The sequence below is a fragment of the Protopterus annectens genome, chromosome 3.part0, assembly GCF_019279795.1.
Source record: "Protopterus annectens isolate FY-2018-M chromosome 3.part0, PAN1.0, whole genome shotgun sequence".
Classification (NCBI taxonomy): domain Eukaryota; kingdom Metazoa; phylum Chordata; order Ceratodontiformes; family Protopteridae; genus Protopterus; species Protopterus annectens.
Genome location: NC_056731.1, coordinates 1,892,430,783 through 1,892,450,422, shown reverse-complemented (window position 1 = coordinate 1,892,450,422; position 19,640 = coordinate 1,892,430,783). Strand labels below are relative to the sequence as shown.

The window sequence follows — 19,640 nt, the reverse complement described above, 5'->3', positions numbered from 1 at the left end:
TTATGGTAAGATTTTACACAACTGTTGTGTGTCATTTTATATCACTGCTGCAGTATTTTTTACATATGGGAGAGTACAAGAGCTAAGTAGGCTGAGAGGAAGAAGAGAAAAAAACCCTCTACAAACCTAGTGCAGAACAGCCCTGGCAGAATCTACCTTGGCCCTGGAAACATCTAATTTGCAATACTTAGTGAAAGCATGAACACAGGAACAAGTAGCAGCCTCAAGGATGGAACTGGTATCCAAATCCTTACAAAAATTACCAGATGAGGCAAATGCCCTAGTAAAATGTGCCCTTAGAGATTAAGAATTATGCCATGAAAGGAATACCAAATGGCATTAGAAAATACAGGAGCAGATGGTGGTCTTGCATACAGCCAAACCCAAAGTCCTGGGATGAAGAGAAACAAAGCTACTAAGAATTACAAATTGTCTTAATAGCACCTCAGCTGTCTATGCAGATACAAGGGGTGAAGAACATTCTCACTGGCAGACTGGAGAAGGAAGAAAGGACTGAAGGTGAATACACTGATTAAGGTACAACTCTAACTACCTTGGGCATAAAAAGATAAGGTTGAAGAGACACCCAGTCTCTGTGGAAATACTGTAAGAGGAGGAAAAGCCATGGGAGCCTGACGTTCAAACACCCCCTTGGCTGAAGAGCCAACAAGAACAGTCCTCCAAGTAAAATGTTACAAGGAAGCTGAAGAAGCAGGCTCAAAAGGAGCCAGACTCAATTTTTCAAATACAAATTTAAGGTTCCAAGAAGGTAGAATATGCTGTCTGGGAGGTCCGATATGAACAATGCCTTTAAGAAAACATAACCTCAAACAGAGAGACCAAAAGAGGATTCAAGGATAGTAGAGCAGAAATTGCAGAGGGGTGTGCTTTAACTAAACAGCATGCCAAACTCAGCATGCAGCAACTCAGACCGATAAGAGAGAACCAGAGGAACCTCCACAGAGAGGGGATCCTGATGGCGAGAAGCACTAGACAGAAGAGAGTTTCCATTTTGATATATATGACTTTCTGGTAGAGGGTTTCCTGGTCTCTTGCAGAACCCAAAGCACATCATCAGAAAAGAGGTGCCTAAAAGGAATCAAACCCTTTTCACTCACAATGTTAGTTGAAGAGTGGATAGATGGGGCTGGATAAGATCTCTTTCTTGTACGAAAAGATCCACCCAACGAATTAACTTGGGATGACTGCCTCTGGCCAAGTGAGAAAGAATGGGTAACTAATGCTGTATGGGCCAAAAGGGAGTTACCAGTAAGATTTTGGGAGAGTCCGGCCTGATCTTGTGCAGAACCTGTAGTAACAGAGAATGGGGGAAAGGCATAGAGAAACATACCCTTCCAAGGGAAAGAAAGAAAGAGTGTCCACTTTTCAAGTCAGAGGACTTGCAACTTGTCTGTTCAAAGGAGAGGCAAAAAGATCTACCCAAGGAATAACCTATTCATGGACTATGTCCAAAAACAAATCTCTGCAAAGCACCCATTCGTGAACCTGTGCTCTGAAACTGCACAAAGTCTGCCACTAGACTGTGCTCTGAAGGAATGTAAACCACTTGAGTCATTTGATACTCAACAACCAGATCCCAACTTGAAGAGCTAACCTGCAAAGGAGCTAGGACTTCATACCCCCCAACTTGTTGATGTACCACATCACACTGATACTGTCTGTGAAGACTTTGAGGGGGCCGGGGATGAAAAGTTTACAGGGTCAGAAGGAGGGCTCTCATCCCTTTTACGTTGATATGGTCGACCTTCAGGAGGACACAAGAAGCTCCACACCCAAAATCTTAGGCATCTGAACAGTTCTCCAGTAGGAACATAAGGCTCAAAGGTGAAGCCCTGGATTGAGAAAGTATTGATGAAGCTAGAGTTTCAGACAAAGAACTGGGGGAACAGAAAACTTCAGGGGGTGGTAAAGTAGAACCCAAAGTGATATGAGCTACCAATAAAATGTCCTCATGTGGAGCCTGGCAAGAGGGGGCATGGGAATAGTAGGGGCCATAAATCCCAGAAACCTGTGAGAAAGGACAGAGGAAGAAGGAACTGGAAGAAGGTTGCCAGAGAGAGAACCCTGGGAGCAGGAAGAGAGGCCAGCACGCGAACTGTCTAAAGCCTGCACTTGAGAAATAGATGATCCTGAGAGGGTGTCGGGTAAGATTTATGGTGAACCCCAGACTACGTAAAAGATGAGTGGTAAACTGGAGATCCTGCAACAGACTGCTGGAAGAAGGAGCTTGAATAAGCAGGTCATCCAGATGAGGAAAAATCTGTAACCCCCTTATCTTACAAAAAGCAATGACAGCAACAAGGCATTTGGTGAACACCCTTGGTGCAGCAGAAAGGCCAAAGGGCAAAGCAGGAAAGTGAAAGTGTGAGGAAGAAACAAAGGTAACAAAAACTCCTTAAAAGAGAGTGAATGGGAACATGAAGATAGGCTTCCTTGAGGTCTAGAGAAACAACAAAGGACTGAGGAAGAAGAAAAAGAGGAAACAAGGTCTGAAAGGACAACATCCGGAAAGAAGGAACCTTGAGAAAGGTGTTGAGCCGAGAAAGATCCAGAACTGGTCTTCAAGTACCCTCCTTCCAAGGAACTAAAAACATTCTGGTGTAAAACCCCTTCCTCACCTCTGTGGGGGGAACGAGCTGAACAGCACCCTGATCCAAATGGGAATGCAAGAACTTCTGGGAAATGAGGAGGCTGTTCTACAGGAGGTTGAGGAATGCCTAGAAGAGGGGGAGGTTACCTCTAACGAATAAAGCACACAGGAGTTTGAGGTAATCTGATGCCAATTTGGAAGAGACAGACAGATGAATAGACAAGGGGACCTGGCTGAGGGAAGGGAAGGCCAAACATCAAAATGGAGACAGACTCCATCATTTCAGAAGTCTTCCTTTCAGGATAAGCCTAAGTGGATTTAGCAGGAGGAAAGCATCTAGATCCCTTACCGTTAGGAGGAGGGCAGGTTTGCCTATGAAAAAAAGCAGACAGAAGGGTAATTCCTCTGCAACTTAGGAATAGGGAAGATAAATATTTCAGAATTCCTTCAAGGCCTTACCCTTATCCTAGAGGGACAAACGTCAGCAGGAGCTGCCACTAAAAGATTTTTGCTATCCAGAGGAGCAGCCAAAACCTTGGTTTTAATATAATCAGGTGAAGCTTGAAAACGTATCCAAGAATAAAGCCTCACTACAGAACCAAAGGCAGCAGCCCAGGAAGAGGCATCAGCAGCATCATAGCTGCATTTTATGGAGTGACTGGCAACCTGAGAAGTGGACCCAAGAAGAGAAAAAGCTGAAGCCTTCCTACCAAAATCAGAAAGGTCAGACACCACATTAGCTACCAGAGAAAGAAGAACAAAGACATACCTGATCATGTGGGTCTGGTAATTAATAGCCCTAAAAAACAGGATGGCAGCACTATAAACTTTCTTACCCAACCATTCCATAGCTAGATTGTTCTTATCTGAAGGAAGGAGTTTAGCAAAAGGCAACAAAGAGGGCTTATCAGAGGAGGCTGAAACCACTGAAGGATCAGCAGAGGGGCACTTGAAACAAAAATTTGCAATCCTCAAGCAACTTGCAGAATCAGTCAGGTTTCCTGGAGCAGGAGGATGAAAATCAGAGCAACAGAGACAGCAGTAAAAGTGTCTAAAAGGGATTCCAAAACAGGAGGAACAGTAGACGGCTTGGGGGATTCCATTTGTAGGAGCTTATAGTACCCCCTTTTGGATGTCAGAGACCTGGGAGCAATCACAATTAAAATACTCCATCATATGAGCAATAACATCCTCAAAGGATAATTCTTCCAAGGGGGAATTTGGACCAAGGACTTCCGAACCACAGTCTAAAGCGGAAGGAATTTGAGAGGAGTATGCAAGGGATTCCTCCCCAGAATACAAAGTCCTCACCTGAGAGATCCAATTCCCTAGGCCTCAACAGGGTGGAAGACCAAGGAGGGGCAGGGACAGACACCCCTTGAGGAGGCTTCAAGGCCATTAAAGCATTGAACAGACCCAGAGTATAACACAGCCATTCAAGTATCCTTGGAGGTTCAGATCCTTGATAAGATTCAGTAATGATAGTTGGGATCTCTTCCTGCACTAAAATTTGAGGAACCCCCTTCGATCCCTCGGAAATAATCTGCCAAGGTTTCCCTCAATGTTCAGATCACACATTGAAAAAGCCAACAAGTACATGCGAGAGTTTAGATCCATGCTAGTCTCAGATGGGTCACAGTAGAGGAAAATAAAGCAAGCACCGGATGTTCTTCAGGAATTTCACTAGCTTTTAGAGAGATGTACGGGGGGAGGCTGGACATCAACTGGATCAGGCCTAGTTCTCTTAGTCACCTTCTTGGCAGACTGCTAGCCATCGGGATAGAAAGATTCTACCACAGCCCCCCCCCCCCCCAAGCCAAAAGCTTAAGTTGTTGGTTCTCAAGGTATATGGACAAAGAAACTACTGTCAGCCTTGGGGACAAACATTTGACAGAGGACTGTATATTGTCATGGGAAGCACCAGGCAAAAAAAAGACACTGGCACTTTATGGGGAATCGGCCTCCCACACTAACATTTCCCCTTTATGGATGAAAAGAAAACAAATACATGACAAAACTGAAAAAAGGAGAGAGAAAAATGCCAACACGGCACTTGTATGAAATTGGCTTGGCAACCAGAACAGCAGAAGGGCATTCAGACAGATGGTTGATAATGGTATTTGGACTGATATCAAAGTAGTTTGGGTGTTTGAGTCTGTACGTTACAGTTATGCTCTATGCCTTGTGCGGAGAGAATACATGGGATGTATGGCACCTATAAGATCTGAAGACTTTGTTATACTGGACAGACATTGAGCTATCCTTGGCAGGAGATCCCTTATGTAAAGAATACTGCAACATTGATATGAAGGACATCTGCATCACTAGCATAGAATTATTCTGTCAGTCACCCCCAAACAAATTATAAAATGTCAAGATTTTACCGCAAATAATAAATCAAAATTGTATGAATAGCAATTTAAATATATTTTTTTTTTTGCACTGGGTGGACACATGAGAGTAGGGCTAAAAAAAAAATGGAATAAAAAAATAAAAATTTAATCCCAAACCCCCCCTGATGGCCACCTACATGATGGCCCCTTCCAGCACAGTCTTGCTCCCTTAATGGGTGAACAATTACAGACTTAAAGGAGGCAGAAAATAGGCAGGCAGTAAGAGCAAAGGGAGAAATGCACTTTCTGCTTGCATTCCTGTATTTTACACTCACAAAACCATACAAGTGCTTTGAAGTCGCCTACAAATTGCCCTATTCCACAGAATTGTCCAATCTACAGACATTTTTTCCCCCAATGGCACTGATTCCACAACACATGGTCTTTCGCAGAGCAATTCAAAAACTCAGTCAAGACTGCTCTGACATCAGATACTGGAGTTCAGATTCTGACAATGGCAGACACTTCATAAATGGTACACCCAAAATGTCTTTAACAAACCCACTTTATTTCACCATTTTATACTTCATATAGTACATCAAATAAATTTTCTCTTCACATTCCAAAACTCCATACAACTGTCAAGTTCACTTACATTCCTCATTTTATAACCAGTTAACATAGCTCTAATAACTAGGGTGGTAGTTTTGACATTCTCAGAAATGTTACCCTGTATCTGACATATTTGCTGTCTGACTGGCTCCACAACCACTCACTGGTCGTGAAGGTATTCTGTATCACTTACACTAGTAACTATCAGTCTTTTCAAGTAGATATCAAAATAGCCCAATTAAGCTCTAGAATTCAATATGTACAGATTCTACAGTGTTAATCAACTACACAAGTCAACAGTAAAACAAATTACAACTCAAGGCGAAGGATGTGGAGTGATACAGTAACTCATTCCGGACTCTGACTGGTCTCCACTGAAACACTCCACCCCAGCACACAATTAAATGTTTCCCCGCAACTGCTGTATGACAAACTCCACCCACTGTTTTTCCAAAAAAAAAAAGTATAAAAATGTACTATTTCTAGTACTTTTTTAAGCAGTCTGACCTTCCTGACAAAAAACATCCTACTGAGAATATGCACTTCATCCACACCGCATGTGTTGCCATAGGTGCTTAGGTCTAATGACAAAATGTTTTTTTCTGAGAAATAAGTATTTTTATTTTATTTATGTATGTATTTATTTATTTAACATTTGTTAACCGGGAAAGTCTGACTGGACGCAAGTCCAGTATCAGCAGAGGCCCAGGGAGAAAAGCTCCACTTAAAAAAATAATACATACAAGTACAGTAGATCAATACAGCCAAATGTACAATACAATATAATCCTAAGAGTGAGACATAACCGGAAATCTAGAATATAGGACACTTAGTGTAATTAGAATTATACTACTCAACTACACAAGGTATTTGTGTCATACATTTTGTGCATGACTACTAAAAGAGACTCGCATCTAAATTCAGCTTAGGAAAACATACTGGATTAATCAGGAGCCCTACATGGACATATCCAGTTGTTGGTTAAGTGGGTTTTAGTAAAGTTTTAAATTGCAGTAGATTTGGAGGTGAACAAAGTCTAATGATACGAGTCATATAAATATTGAATTTGCCAGTTAGAAAATACACTGCCCAAGTGTATACTTGTTGTGAACCAAATTGGTGGGGGTGACATCATTTTGTGGATGTACTAGTGGCAACTAAATACAGACTATGAAACCAAGCAAATTCAACAAAAGTTCTCAAAAAATACATCACGAATTCCAACTATAGGATGTTCTTAGCTGGTGATTACAGTTATGAAGTCATGTATACAACTATCTTCCTGCAATGTATGTCAAGACATGCACATCTAAAAAAACAGCATAAATCCTGCAACAAAAAATTTCCTTCTCCCAGTACATACACAATTTTAATTTCTGATGTAATGTCAACTCAGTAGAGAAATATTCTGGACATGTACTGAATTTCTCACCCTTAGCAGAAGTCTATATACTCATAACTCAAGGAAATGAAGTATACAGCAACATACCAGACTGCCACTGTCAAATGCCTAACAAACTATGCATCTGGTAAGCTATACATAAAGGACATCTCAGTTTTCCTTTGAAAGTTATGACTAAAACATCCAAGAAATTACAATTGGATGGTCAAGTACAAAATACCCTTAAAAATGACATTCCACCCTTAAGGAACTAAAACTGGTCGCTACAACACACTAGCAATGCATGACATTTTAATGGTGATATCTTTTGAGTGACAGGAAAAATAAATATGGCTTTACTTCTGATATAATGAGAAAATCAATCTGCAAGTATTCTGGATACTTATTGTTTTCACTACTTTGAACATACGCAATACATCCAGCCCTCATGGAATGGAGATAAATACAACATGCCAGCCTGTCCATCCCTGCTGGGTGCCTCGAAAATCCTGCATTTGCTAGGAACCGATACAATGACACATGCAAGTTCCCCTTTGACAGTTCTTAGCAAAACTTTGAGAATTATACTTTGATGCTACATTACAGACTGCATCTAGGACTGGTATTCCATTCACACAGATATAAAATGCAGCTCCGTGCTGAAGTTAGCTACACCATTCTCCAGTCTCAGTAATGCTTCTGGTGGTGGCATCTTTCCAGCAGCAAAAAAGTTAACTTTTCTAGATAATTATGTGATTTTTCCTTTCAAATGTAAAGACACATAACTACATATATATTCTGGACATATGGTGCATTTTTCCTACTCTGAAAAGGTGTTGTATAGACACCCCTTACAGAAGTTTTAGTTAATGCAGCTTGGCAGCCTAGCATATTTATAATGGTTAAGTTGAGCTTTGGTGATGACTAACACCACAGGGCTCTCTCTCTGGAACACTCATTTCTGATTAAACATTTCTGGATAAAAATGTGGATATTTGGTTATAATAAAGAAAAGTTTAAAAGCAATATGTTGAATTTTTGAGTGGCATTTCAGAATTCTTTGGACAATTTCAATTTTGTCTGAATATTATAAGTGCGTATAAATCACTTCAGGGAGAATAATCAGTGCTTTGATAAAAAAAAAAAAAAAATAAAACTTTAAGAAAAAGAAAAGGGTGGCATGCAATGAACAGAATCTAGAGATATTTGCAGTAAGAATGCTGTAAGAATGCTGTGGAAGTATCAAAGTAATTACAGCAGATAAAACAAGTCACATCTTCACTGTGTTCAGAAAATATACAAGACATTAGTTTGCTGTCTGTGTATGAAAGTTTCAAGTAAGTCCCTTCTGACAGGGTATGCCCCAGACTAAGAAAGTCATCCAAACTGCCCACACAAAAGATGCACATTTTTTTCATAAACACACATACCCGCTCAAAACTCAAATCAGATATAGTCTTATTAAAGTGCTTTGTATCAATTAAGTGTGATGAAGTCACAGCAGTGATGTGAATTTTATAGATTTACTCCACTCCTCTGCATCTTGTACAGCACAAATATACAGACATTGCCTATGGTAAACTAAAGCAGTTAGCTTTGGTTGATTTGGTTCTGTTACAGCTAGACTTCTGACAATTCCCTGCAACTATCTAAAAGAAAACCTAGCCAGAGTATTGCATTTCAATTTGTTTTACACACACTGTCCTTGACAAGACAAACCAATAAATAGAGGCAGTCACTGACAGACTGATTTTTTCATTCACTCCCAAGAAATAATGGTAGTAGTAATTACATCAACTTGTTCATCTCAAATACATGCACTGCCCTCTCCTGACAAGCCATATCAACAACCATTTGGGATCACAACATCCATTGCTGTCAAAAGAGCCTGCCACATCACTCCCTCCACCAAATAACCACTTTGCGTGCACACTTTGAAAGTCTGATCATCAATATTAAGGAATGGCCACCTTGACATTTTTCACAGGGACCGCTTCTCCCAGACGAGCTGTATCAACATCTGTTCAACTGTGATACGCAACCTGCTTCCCCAATGCCTCACAATGAATTGCTCTCTCTATATACCTCAGATGTCTGGCAGCGATAATTACCTAGTTTCCTCCCATCATCATCATTTGCTGGTGGAATTCATCTTCACCACCACTGACCACTATTGCAACAAAAAATATACTAACTACTGATGCATATATTGTGTGTTCTCACCACCGCCCAGAGAGTTTTCTCATGTTCTGATATTTTTATTAATTTATTTTAAAACTCCTGCAATAAAATAACATTTCCTGAAGATCCACTTGTATGCTTTTTAAGGTGAACCCAAGGAATTACAGATAACTGGATAAGGAATCGCACTGGCTGCATTAAAGAAATAATGTCAGCATTTACCTCACATAAAAGACCATGTACTGGACAGCCATATGAGGGAAATGAGATGGGTAAGTTAATAAATACCATGGCATCTCACTTCCAGATGCAGTTCCCTTTTTTAAAACTAATAATTTGATTACCACATTAACTGGATAATACATTTACGCCCAACATGTTCTGATGATGGAAATTTTTTTGCTAATTTTTAAACCAGCTTTTGTGATTTTAAAATAAAAAGATTTTAAAAAACTGACCCATTTCAGCACCAAATAGTCTGGCCACTTTCCCCGACACAGCAATTAATGAATTAACACAGTATTCAGTGACAAATTATCTGTCAAGTATTGTTGCTTTGTTCCACAGTCAATAGACTTAAACCTTTTCTTGGGGATGCAATGTAAAAAAAAAAAAAACATTTTAAATAGAGAAAAGTTATAAAATAATGTAGAAAATAGAAAAAAATAAAGTACTTACATTTAAAACATCCTTCCTGAGTTCAAGTGGCTCTATGCAAGTCAGTAGTCTTAGTAACAAATCCATTATTGCAGAAGTTCCTATGTGTTTTATCAAAAGGTCAACGAATTCTTCCTTCTTCCTTAAGAAACTCACTATCTGTATTAACAAAATGTCACAACCAGTTAGAAAAATAATCAGAAAAAAGTATTGTGGACTATGTCCATTCTGACAGTCTCACCATCCTATACATTTCAATTTGTTTCTTCAATACACCAGATGTAAACTCATCCGCTCAAAATATTTTAAATTAAAAGATATTAAAAGTTGGAATGCGTAACTACCAGTTGCAAAGGAGCTTCAGGGAAAGTACAGTTGTGTCCCATTTACCATAATTGAAACTGTTAGACTAGATCAATACTGCAAAACTGATTTCTTAGGTCTTCTTGCCATGCAAAAGTCTGTGGACTGGCCTAATTTCCAGAGTCTTTACATCATCCCTAGTCAACAGATCTCCACGGAGTAATGCCTGGACGTCAACTTCTGAGGACAGCACAACCTCCCTAGTTGCCTGAATTCAAGTGACGAGAAAGAAAAAATTGGAAGCAGAGAGGGGATGATTGAGATAAGGGGTAGACAAGTAGTGAGCAGACAGAGGAGTTGGAAGGTGGGAGTAAGTACTGCAACATCTACTTAAACATCTAGAATTATAGTAAGTGCAACACAACTGTAGTACATTCACTGTAGTCAATGTTGCAGTCATCTGTATGACCCTAGGAGATAAGATTCTGCAGGATGGCAACAGCAAAACGTGGTCTAGCTCTGGAGACATTGCCAAGGATTGCAGGCAGCACTTTGGAAAGGTGTGCAAATGGCTGCCTCTAAGATGGCCTGGGTAAACACTCTCCTTTTTAGGAAAGCTGTGGTAGTAGCCCCATGCCTGGTACAGTGGATATTAATATGCCCAGGTAAAAGTCTTCCATGATGTGAATAACATTACTTAATGAAGTTAGCTATCCATTTTGAAATGTTTTTTTTGGAAACAGGCTTGCCCTGCTTACCCTCTGCAAAAGCCACCAGTATCTGCTCTGCTCTATTCGAGCAGCTAGTCCCGTCTAGACAGTACCTGATCTGCCTGTGCACATCTAATGGAGGACTTGCTCTGCCTTATTTTGTCGATTTAGGAAGACTGGTGAGTGGATAGCATGATTTAAAGTTAGTTCCGATACCACCTTAGGCATGAAAGATCAGTTTGTTCTGAGGGTGACGCAATCCCTGTGAAGACAGTGAAAAGTTATTGACAAATGAGGTCTTGTAAGCTCACAGACTCTCCCAGCTGATATAACAACTATAAGAAAACTTGTCTTCAGGTGAGCATTGAAAAAAGGTTCAGAGGGAGGCAGATTACTTTTTTCCAACACAATTTAGATCCCAAGTCAGAATATGGTTCCTTCTGGGTGGTCTCAAGTGTATTACCCATTTTAGAAAAAGTTTCCTGTAAGGATGCAAAATAGGTGGGGTACTGAGCAGTCAAACTGATATGGCAGATGCATGTTCCTTAATGTTGAAATAGGAAAGCCCTTGCCTAGAGAGGCCTGATAGGTACACAAGACTGAGTTAATGCTGTAACACCAGGAGGAGAATCCTTTCTATTTCACCAGGTATGATTTTGTGGTATTGGACTTCCTCGCTTTCCTTAAAATGGAAAGAATGCCCTTGGGATAGCATCCCATTCCTTGGCGTCAAAACCCGATCCTCCAGGCTGTTAACCTGGCAGTGGCTAGGAAGGGGTGGAAGACAGGTCCCTTGACTTAGCTGAGGAGATCTACTTCCTGTGGTAAGGTGCGGGCTCTCCCATTGAAGAGTGTCAGGAGGATAGAGAAACAATATTGTCTAGGCAAGAAGTGGACCACTAGGATTCTGCTGGGGTTTGTCTGCCCTGATTTTTGTCAGTACAGTGGGAATCAGTGCCAAGAGCAAGAATGCATATATTAACCAGTCTGTCCATAAAAAAAAAGAGAATGCATGTATTTTCCAAGCTTCCATCTGTTGAGTTCTGCAGTAGAAAGTACAGTTGTGTACACTTACCATAAATGTAGATGTTAGAGTGTTATTCACTGTTGCAGTCATCACATTTGGGCTATCCCTGCCAGGGTAGCCCTCGGCCGGACCGAATACCAGAGGCTTAGTATTTCTGCGTCAGTTGCTGTCACTTGAGGACTGACATCAGGTCATCAGTAGTATAAAGTAAGGCAGCCTACACCATCACATCAGTTTTTCTTGCCCTAACCTGTCAGGAGCCCCCAAGTAGGAGCCAGGTTCTGGTGGAAGAACCCCACTAGTAGAAAGTGAATACCAATATGTTTCTTGTAAGGAAAGAGAAGAAAAAAGGGGGAATGGAGGGAGGGAAACCAGGACTGCAACAGTGAATACACTCTAACATCTACACTTATGTAAGTGTACACAACTGTACTATGTTCTTCGTGTTTCACTGTTTCAGCCATCACATTTGGGTTGATTCCCAAAGCTGAGGAAATGGGTGGAGGCAGTCAAGGAAACTAGGGGCTGGCTAGGATGACCTGCAAGACTGCAGAGGCAAACCCTGCCCAGGATTTGGAAAATAGAGGCAGGTGGTAATGTTTGGTAAAAGTGTGAACAGATGTCCAGGTGGCAGCCTCCAGGATGTCTCTGGTGGGTACTCCTCTGAGGAAAGCTGCAGAGGTGGAGGCTGATCTGGTGGAGTGAGTCCTGACCCTCTTTCTTGGTGGAGGCTTTCCATGTTGTTTGTAGCAGAAATGGATGCAGTGTGCTATCCATTTGAAAACGGTTTGTTTGGAGATGGCTTTGCCTTCTGTCCCTGTAGCAAAGCTAAGCAGCAATTGATCAGACTTTCTGAAGGATTTAGTCCTGTCTAGATACAATTTGAGCTGTCTGTACACATCTAGAGAAAGCAGGATCCTTTCTCCCTTGTTCTGGGGATTAGGAATAAAGGTGGCCAAATTAATCCTGTCCAGAAAGAATCTGAGCTGTCTGTGCACATCTAGTGAAGGCAGGATCCTTTCTCCCTTGGTTCTGGGGATTAGGAATAAAGGTGGCCAAATTAATGGATTGGTTGAGAGCCACACTGGACACCACCTTGGGCATGAAGGATGGGTTAGTCCTGAGGGATATCCTGTCAGCATGGAAGATAATGAAGGGTTCCACAGCCATGAGTTCTTGCAGCTCGGTGTCTTTTCTGGCCGAAGTGATGGCCAGAAGGAAAGCAGTCTTCCAGGACAGAAATTTTTAGCTCTGCAGAAGAAGTTGGTTCAAAGGGGGCAGGGTGAGCTTTTCCAACACAAAGTTAAAGTCCCAAGCTGGGTTGGTGCTCTGGGTGGCTCAAGTTGTTAGCCCCTCTTAGGAACTGTTTGATCAAGGGGTGTGAGAAAAGGGGCTGCTCAGTGGGAAAATGAGCAGAGATAGCAGAGGCATGAATTTTAATAGAGGAAAAAGACAGGCCACTGTGTAATAGGTCAGCTAAGTAATCAAGGATGAGAGAGGGAAGGAGGGCTGTACCATATTGGCTCCCTTAGCCTGAATCCAGGTGCAGAACATTTTCCATTTGTCAGAGTAAGACAGAGTTCTACTGTTACGGTGTCTGGCCTCACATATAACATCTAGAACCTGTTAACTGAGGCTGGCACATTGATCGGAGTTTAGGGAATAAGTCAAGCTGCCAAAGTGAGGGTCCGTAATTGGGGATGCATGAATTTTACCCTTCCCTCTGGGTCAGGAGGTTTGAAATCTGAGGAAGATGCCATGGTGGCAGTGAGGACAGGTTGCGCAGCAAGGGGTACACCAGTGATGGCGAGGCCAGTCTGGAGCTATAAGAATTGTCCTTGGTTTTTCCTCCTTTATTTTGAGCTGTACCCTGGGGATGAGAGGTAGTGGAGGAAAGGCATAGACCGATAGATTGACCCAGGGGAAGGAGGACAGAGCATCCACTTTCCAAGCCATGTAGTGATGCTCCCTGGTGCAGAATTTGCTGAGCTGATGGTTGGTGTGGGAGGCAAAGAGGTCGACCTTCGAGGTGCCCCATTTCTGAGCTATTAGGGTGAAGGTTCTTCTGTAGAGCTGCCATTCATGTGGGCCCAGAAGATTTCTGCTTAATTGGTCTGCCAGAGAGTTAAGAGAACCTGGTAGGAATTGTGCTAACAGGTGGAGTTGCACGGCAGAGGCTGTGTGCCAAAGGGTCATGGCCAGCTTGCATAGAGAGTAGGAGTGAGTCACTCCCTGCTTGCTGATGTACCACATTACAGTGGTGTTGTCTGTTTTGATCAGGAGAGCCCCTGGGGAGAGAAGGGGCTTGAAAGCTATCAAGGCATGCTGGTCAGCCATCATCTCTTTTTGATGCGCAAAGGGATTTGCTGTGGGCGCCATTGGCCCTGTGTGTACCTGCCGTCCAGGTGTGTACCCCAGGCATAGTCTGATGCATCTGTGGTGAGAAAGGTAGTCCCTTGTTGTGGGAGCATACTGCTGCCCAACAAAGAAAATCTTTTCTGAGGCAAGGAATTATAGGTAGAGTCTCCAGGGTCTTTGAGAGTGTTGACACCAAAGGCTTTTTAGGTACCACTGAAGTTTTCTCATATGCAGTCTGGCATATGGAATGAGTATTATTGCAAGATGCCATGAACCACAAAGCTTGCAGGATCTTCCTTGCAGATAGCTGGGTTCTAGTGGCTAGTTGAGAGAAGTATGCGGTCAGGAAATTTTGCTTTTCTGATGTAAGGATTGCCATCTGTGATGCTGTGTCCAGTCTTGCTCCCAGGAATATAATCCTTTGGGTGGGCACCTGTTTGGATTTCTTTTCACTGACTGTGTACCCTAGGGAGGTTAGTAGGGACTTTACAAAGGCCAGCAGCTTGAGCAGCTTTTCCTGGCTGTCTGCCTGAATTAGGCAGTCGTCTAAGTATGGGTAAATTTGGATATCCCTTTGTTTGCAGAAGACAATGACTGGAGCCAGACATTTTGTGACCACTCTGGGAGCAGTAGATAAGCCAAAGGGAAGCGCAGACAATTGAAAGTGCTAAGATCCTGCCCTGAAACGGAGATATTTCCTGCATGATTCCCTGACAGGAATATGGAGGTAGGCCTCTTTTAGATCTAGGGTGGCTAGCCAAGCATCCTTGGAGAGTATGGGTCGCAGCTGCTGGAGGTTGAGCATTTTGAATTTTGGGATCACCAGGAAGGTGTTTAGAATGGATAGATCAAGGATGGGGCGCCAAGTGCCCTCTTTTCTGGGTATCAGGAAAAAGTCTGGAGTAAAAACATTCACCTCTGTTCTGCAGGAATGTGCTCTACTGCTCTCATAGAGACTAGGGAAATGACTTGCTTTTGAGCCTCTGCCCACTGGTTTGGAGGCAGATCTGGGAACCCTTTTGGGTGGGGGAGGAGAGTCATTGTGAGTTCTTACCATAAGGGGGTGGCTTAGAACTCTCTGGTTCTGAAGTGAAGGTAGTCCACTGCTTATATCTCTGCATTCCCTGTGTCTGCTGTCTGCAGGGTCTGGTTGCCCAGGGTCTGGGCTGGACTGGCTAAATGGGAGCAGGAAAGGAACAGTGCTTGGTGGGACAATGCCTGTTGAATCTGGGTGAGTGGACCTGTAAGAAATCCTTAACTGTCTGCATAGATTTTGCTTTTTCTTCCATCTTTTTTTAAGATCTCTTCTGCCTTAGTGCCAAATAAGTTGCCTTTGTGCAAGGGGGCACCCAACAATTCAGATTTGACATGGTCTGGCAAGGGCTGTTCCTTAAGCCATGCATGCCTTCCAATTACAGATTTGGTGACTGCTGCCCTGCAAGAAGCTTCTAGGGGCGTCAAAACCAGAGTGCAAGGTGCGTTTAGTTACTAGACTTGCAGAATGCATTAACTCTTAACTCTTTAGATTCTGCACAAAAAGGAAAGGAAGACATTTTTTGTTTGAGGAGTTCCAGGGTAAGTTGCTGAAATTTTAGCATATGGAACTGACAATTTAGTGCCCAGACAGCAAGATTAGCGGAGGTGCATACTTTTTTACCCCATCTGTCTAGTGCTCGGGAATCCCTATTTGAGGGGGTGGGATTCTTGGCAGACCTTGCTTTAATCCCTTTAGACCCTTGAGAAATTACCTCAGGGTCAGCAGTAGGATTTTTAAAGAGAGATGTGTGTGAGTCAGGGACTCTAAAGTATCTGTCTGGTTTTCTGGGTGCTGGAAGGGAGGGTGTCAGGAGTCAAGCTGGATTCCAGAAAAACATTCTCCACAACATTCAGGACTGGGGGGGTGGCCAAGGGTCTGTGCTGTGGAAGATCTAAAAATTCCCTGAGTCTCTGTTTAGACTGAGGGTAGTCCTGACTCTCCCATTGGAAATGCTCCTTTAAGGTATGAAGAGTTTCCCCAAAGGAAAAATCCTCTGGGGGAGAGGCAGAAGGGATGGAATCCTCTGCATCAGAATCCTCGTAAGTAGAGATAGGCTGCATGTCTTCATATTCAGATGCATCAGAGTTATCTGTCTCTTGTTCAGACAAAACTAAAGGGGACAGATCTCTTTTCCTTTTGGAGGGGGTAGCCTGGCTTCCCCTGATCATCATGATAAGGTCTTCCGCCATTTTAAGCATTTGAGACAGAGACATGGAAGCAGGTGCCTCAGATTGGGTCGGTTTCTTGGGTGTGGTTCGCACCCTGGGCCTAAGAAACTCAGTATTTTTCGAAAGAACGGTAGTTGCAAAAGAAGATGTCGGTTTGTGTCAAGGATCGGTAGTGTGAATTACTCTGTTGGAAGCCGATGCCTGCGCAGCAGCTCTGGACCCGCACAAGCTAAAGACGACAGAAGGATCCTTAGTCAAAGACATACCGGACTCCGAAACTGTCTCGGTAGTAGCCTGCGAATCCACAGAAGTGGGCATCAGGGGCTGCAAAAGTGCTTCACTGAGGACCAGAGAACTGACGACTAGCTTAACGGAAGAGTCGTCGGTAGTTTTGGACCTATGTGGTCCGTCTCTGTCTTTATCGTACATTTTTTTCAGAAGATCTGTTGTCGGATGGCTTACTGAAGCCATATCAGAGTTAGAGGACTGCAGGCGAAAATATCTAGCTACAATAAGAGCCCGACAATGGATAGTTCTGGCACTGAACAAAGCAGAGAAGCGACAGTGGGGAACGTCGTGGTCTGGGCCTAAACAAGTGACGCAGTACGAATGAAAGTCTTGGTGTGGTATTTGCTTTCCACATGTGAGACAATTGTTAACTTTTACTGACATTGGTTAGTGCAAGAAAAAACGATTCCCAATGGGGTACTTAGCTTTAGACTTCAGCTTCAAATCAGTAAACGAAACTCAGGTAGCAGCCGACTGGCACTAGTGCGAACTGCTTCTGCTTCGGGCTCCATGGCAAGAAAGACTGATGTAATGGCGTCGGCTGCCTTACTTTATACAACTGATGACCTGATGTTAGTCCTGAAGCGATAGCAGCTGACGCAGAAATACTAAGCCTCTGTTATTCAGGCCGGCCGAGGGCAACCCTAGCAGGAATAACCCAAATGTGATGACTGCAACAGTGAAACACGAAGAACATCTTCTGTAACTGCTTGTTGTGAGGAAAGTTGAACATGCCTATTGAGGGAATCCCCCACTGTATGGTTATATCCAGGAAGACATCTCTCTTCAGCATCCACTCGTTAGGATTTGGAAGGTCCCTGCTTACAGAATCTGCCAGGATATCATTCTGGCTCAAAATATAAGAGGCTGTGAGGGTCAGCCCCTATTTCTTGAGCTAGCATTCAAATTTTCCCAACAAGGAACTTATGTGATGAAAGAGGGTGGTACTCTGGAAAAACAAGCCGACAGACTGCGAGTGCACTGAGCACACATGAAGCACATTGGACTGCATAGCTAGAAAGAATTGAAGTTGGCGCCAGATGTCCAGATGCCGATTTTCAGACATCAATTGGCCAGGGTATGATGCAAGGACTCTGGAAATCAGGACAGTCACAGGCTTCTGCATAGCAAGAACGCCTAAGAATCAGTACTGCGACACTGACTAAGAACAACATCACAGCAATCATTTCTGGAACCGCAAAGTATTTGCCTCAGGACCTGTCAAAATCACTAAACGGATATGTGAATGCAAACTTTCTAAACATAGTAGTCGCCGTAATGCATACAATGGCATACCTACTTGACCTCCTAGCAGAAATGAATCCTAGTTTATAACATATCTGAAAGAATTAAGCTAGAAGTCTGATCAGGTCAGAACGTAAACTTAAGAAATGGTGAATTTGGAAAGTATCTGTAAAACATTAAGCATGATTCTAATGAATCAGAACCATCAGTTGTACAAATGTAGTTTGAGTGCAATTATTTCTAAGTAATTTCACTAAAAGCCACCTTCAGCTCTAAGTGAATTCATGATTTTCCCACTGTTATGTGATCATTGCTTTGGTATAAGAAAATCCTGGGGCAGGGGTGCTCTCCCACAGAGAGATGTCTGTCTCCCTTACAGAAACAAAAAAAGACATACTTTGAGGTTTGCTAAAAGCCAGTTTTAGCAATTTAACTTTGTACTAAACTGCATCCACTGAATTTTATTTTTTTATCCAATTATTTAATTCATAAAACAATTATGCAACTACTTAGAATACTTAAACAAATCAAACAGGACCAAACAAATCACATTTCAGGTTACATACATTTTTAAAGCAATTTCAATTGATATTTCCATCTACATTTTTCTAGAAACAATTTCAAGTTTCCCCCAAAGTTTAAAGTTTATTTAATACCATTAGCTTTAACAGAACACATTTATGGCACAAATCAGTGGCTAAACTGCATCTACTGACATTGCGCTTCATAAAGTCAACACAATTCCTGATGATCAGAAATAATGAATGAATCAAAAGGGATACTAAGGTAAATAAAGCCACTTCTGATAGTAATGCAGTTAATTTCAAGGATGCACCATACATATACAACTTCCATGAACAAACTAGTGCAGTGAAAAACTGCGCACCCCAAAGACTAAATACCATGAATGTCCAACATGCTGAGAATGGTAGTCAGAGGTATAACAAAATCAACTTTCTACAACTCATTACAAATTACATTTACCAATTTTTCTTAGAATGACACAGTATGAAAAGTTGAGATTACATCGAAACTGTTTCCATAAACTATACCATCGTGCAGGAATTAATCACTGTTTGCCACTTTTTAGACTATTTTCATGTATATTTTCCAAAACTTGGTTACATACTACAGCGATGGCTACACGTGAAATGTCACTGCAGGTTAAGAAAATAACCTGTCACTCTGTTCAAATACAATGTATGACAGTGGAATGCTGCCAGCTGTTTGCCATTATATTTCCAACTTCAGGTTAAAACAAATTAAACTGCTGTGTGTTTATTACCTGAAACAACAGGCCATGCAAAAGAAAACAAACATTGAACTTGTGGGTGTTGTTATGCAAACAGACATACTGTATCTGTCAAAACAAGCATCTAAAAAACCACCTGCCTCCAGACAGAGCTCATGAAAGGTTGAACAAAGTACAGCTGACACTGTCTAGGATTGCAGAATTCCAAGACTTAAAAAAATTGATTACAGGAAAATATAGGTTTGAAATTTTGCAAATATAATAGCCATCTAAAGACTCTGAATGAACTATCATTGCAAAAAAAGAAGTTATATACTCACCATAACATTCCATCTGAGTAGTTGTACTTCATTTGTCTTCAACCTGTGGGTTACGGATCAGTATCGGATCCGAGCCAGCAACTTTTGCTAGTATCAGCTCCGAGCTCCAAACTCCTCCCCTTACCCATAATACACCTCCACTGCCTTCCATCCCCAA

The 19,640-nt window shown here is 42.1% G+C and overlaps 1 protein-coding gene across 1 annotated transcript in view; it reads right to left on the bottom strand.

Annotated features, from left to right (window-relative positions):
* Positions 1-19,640, bottom strand: part of PPP6R3 (protein phosphatase 6 regulatory subunit 3) — a 3,115,682-nt gene that overhangs the window by 2,545,093 nt on the left and 550,949 nt on the right. Inside the window, exon 5 of the mRNA XM_044065977.1 lies at positions 9,797-9,934. Within this exon, the coding sequence (XP_043921912.1) occupies positions 9,797-9,934 (138 nt within the window). The remainder of the gene's footprint in view (positions 1-9,796; positions 9,935-19,640) is intronic.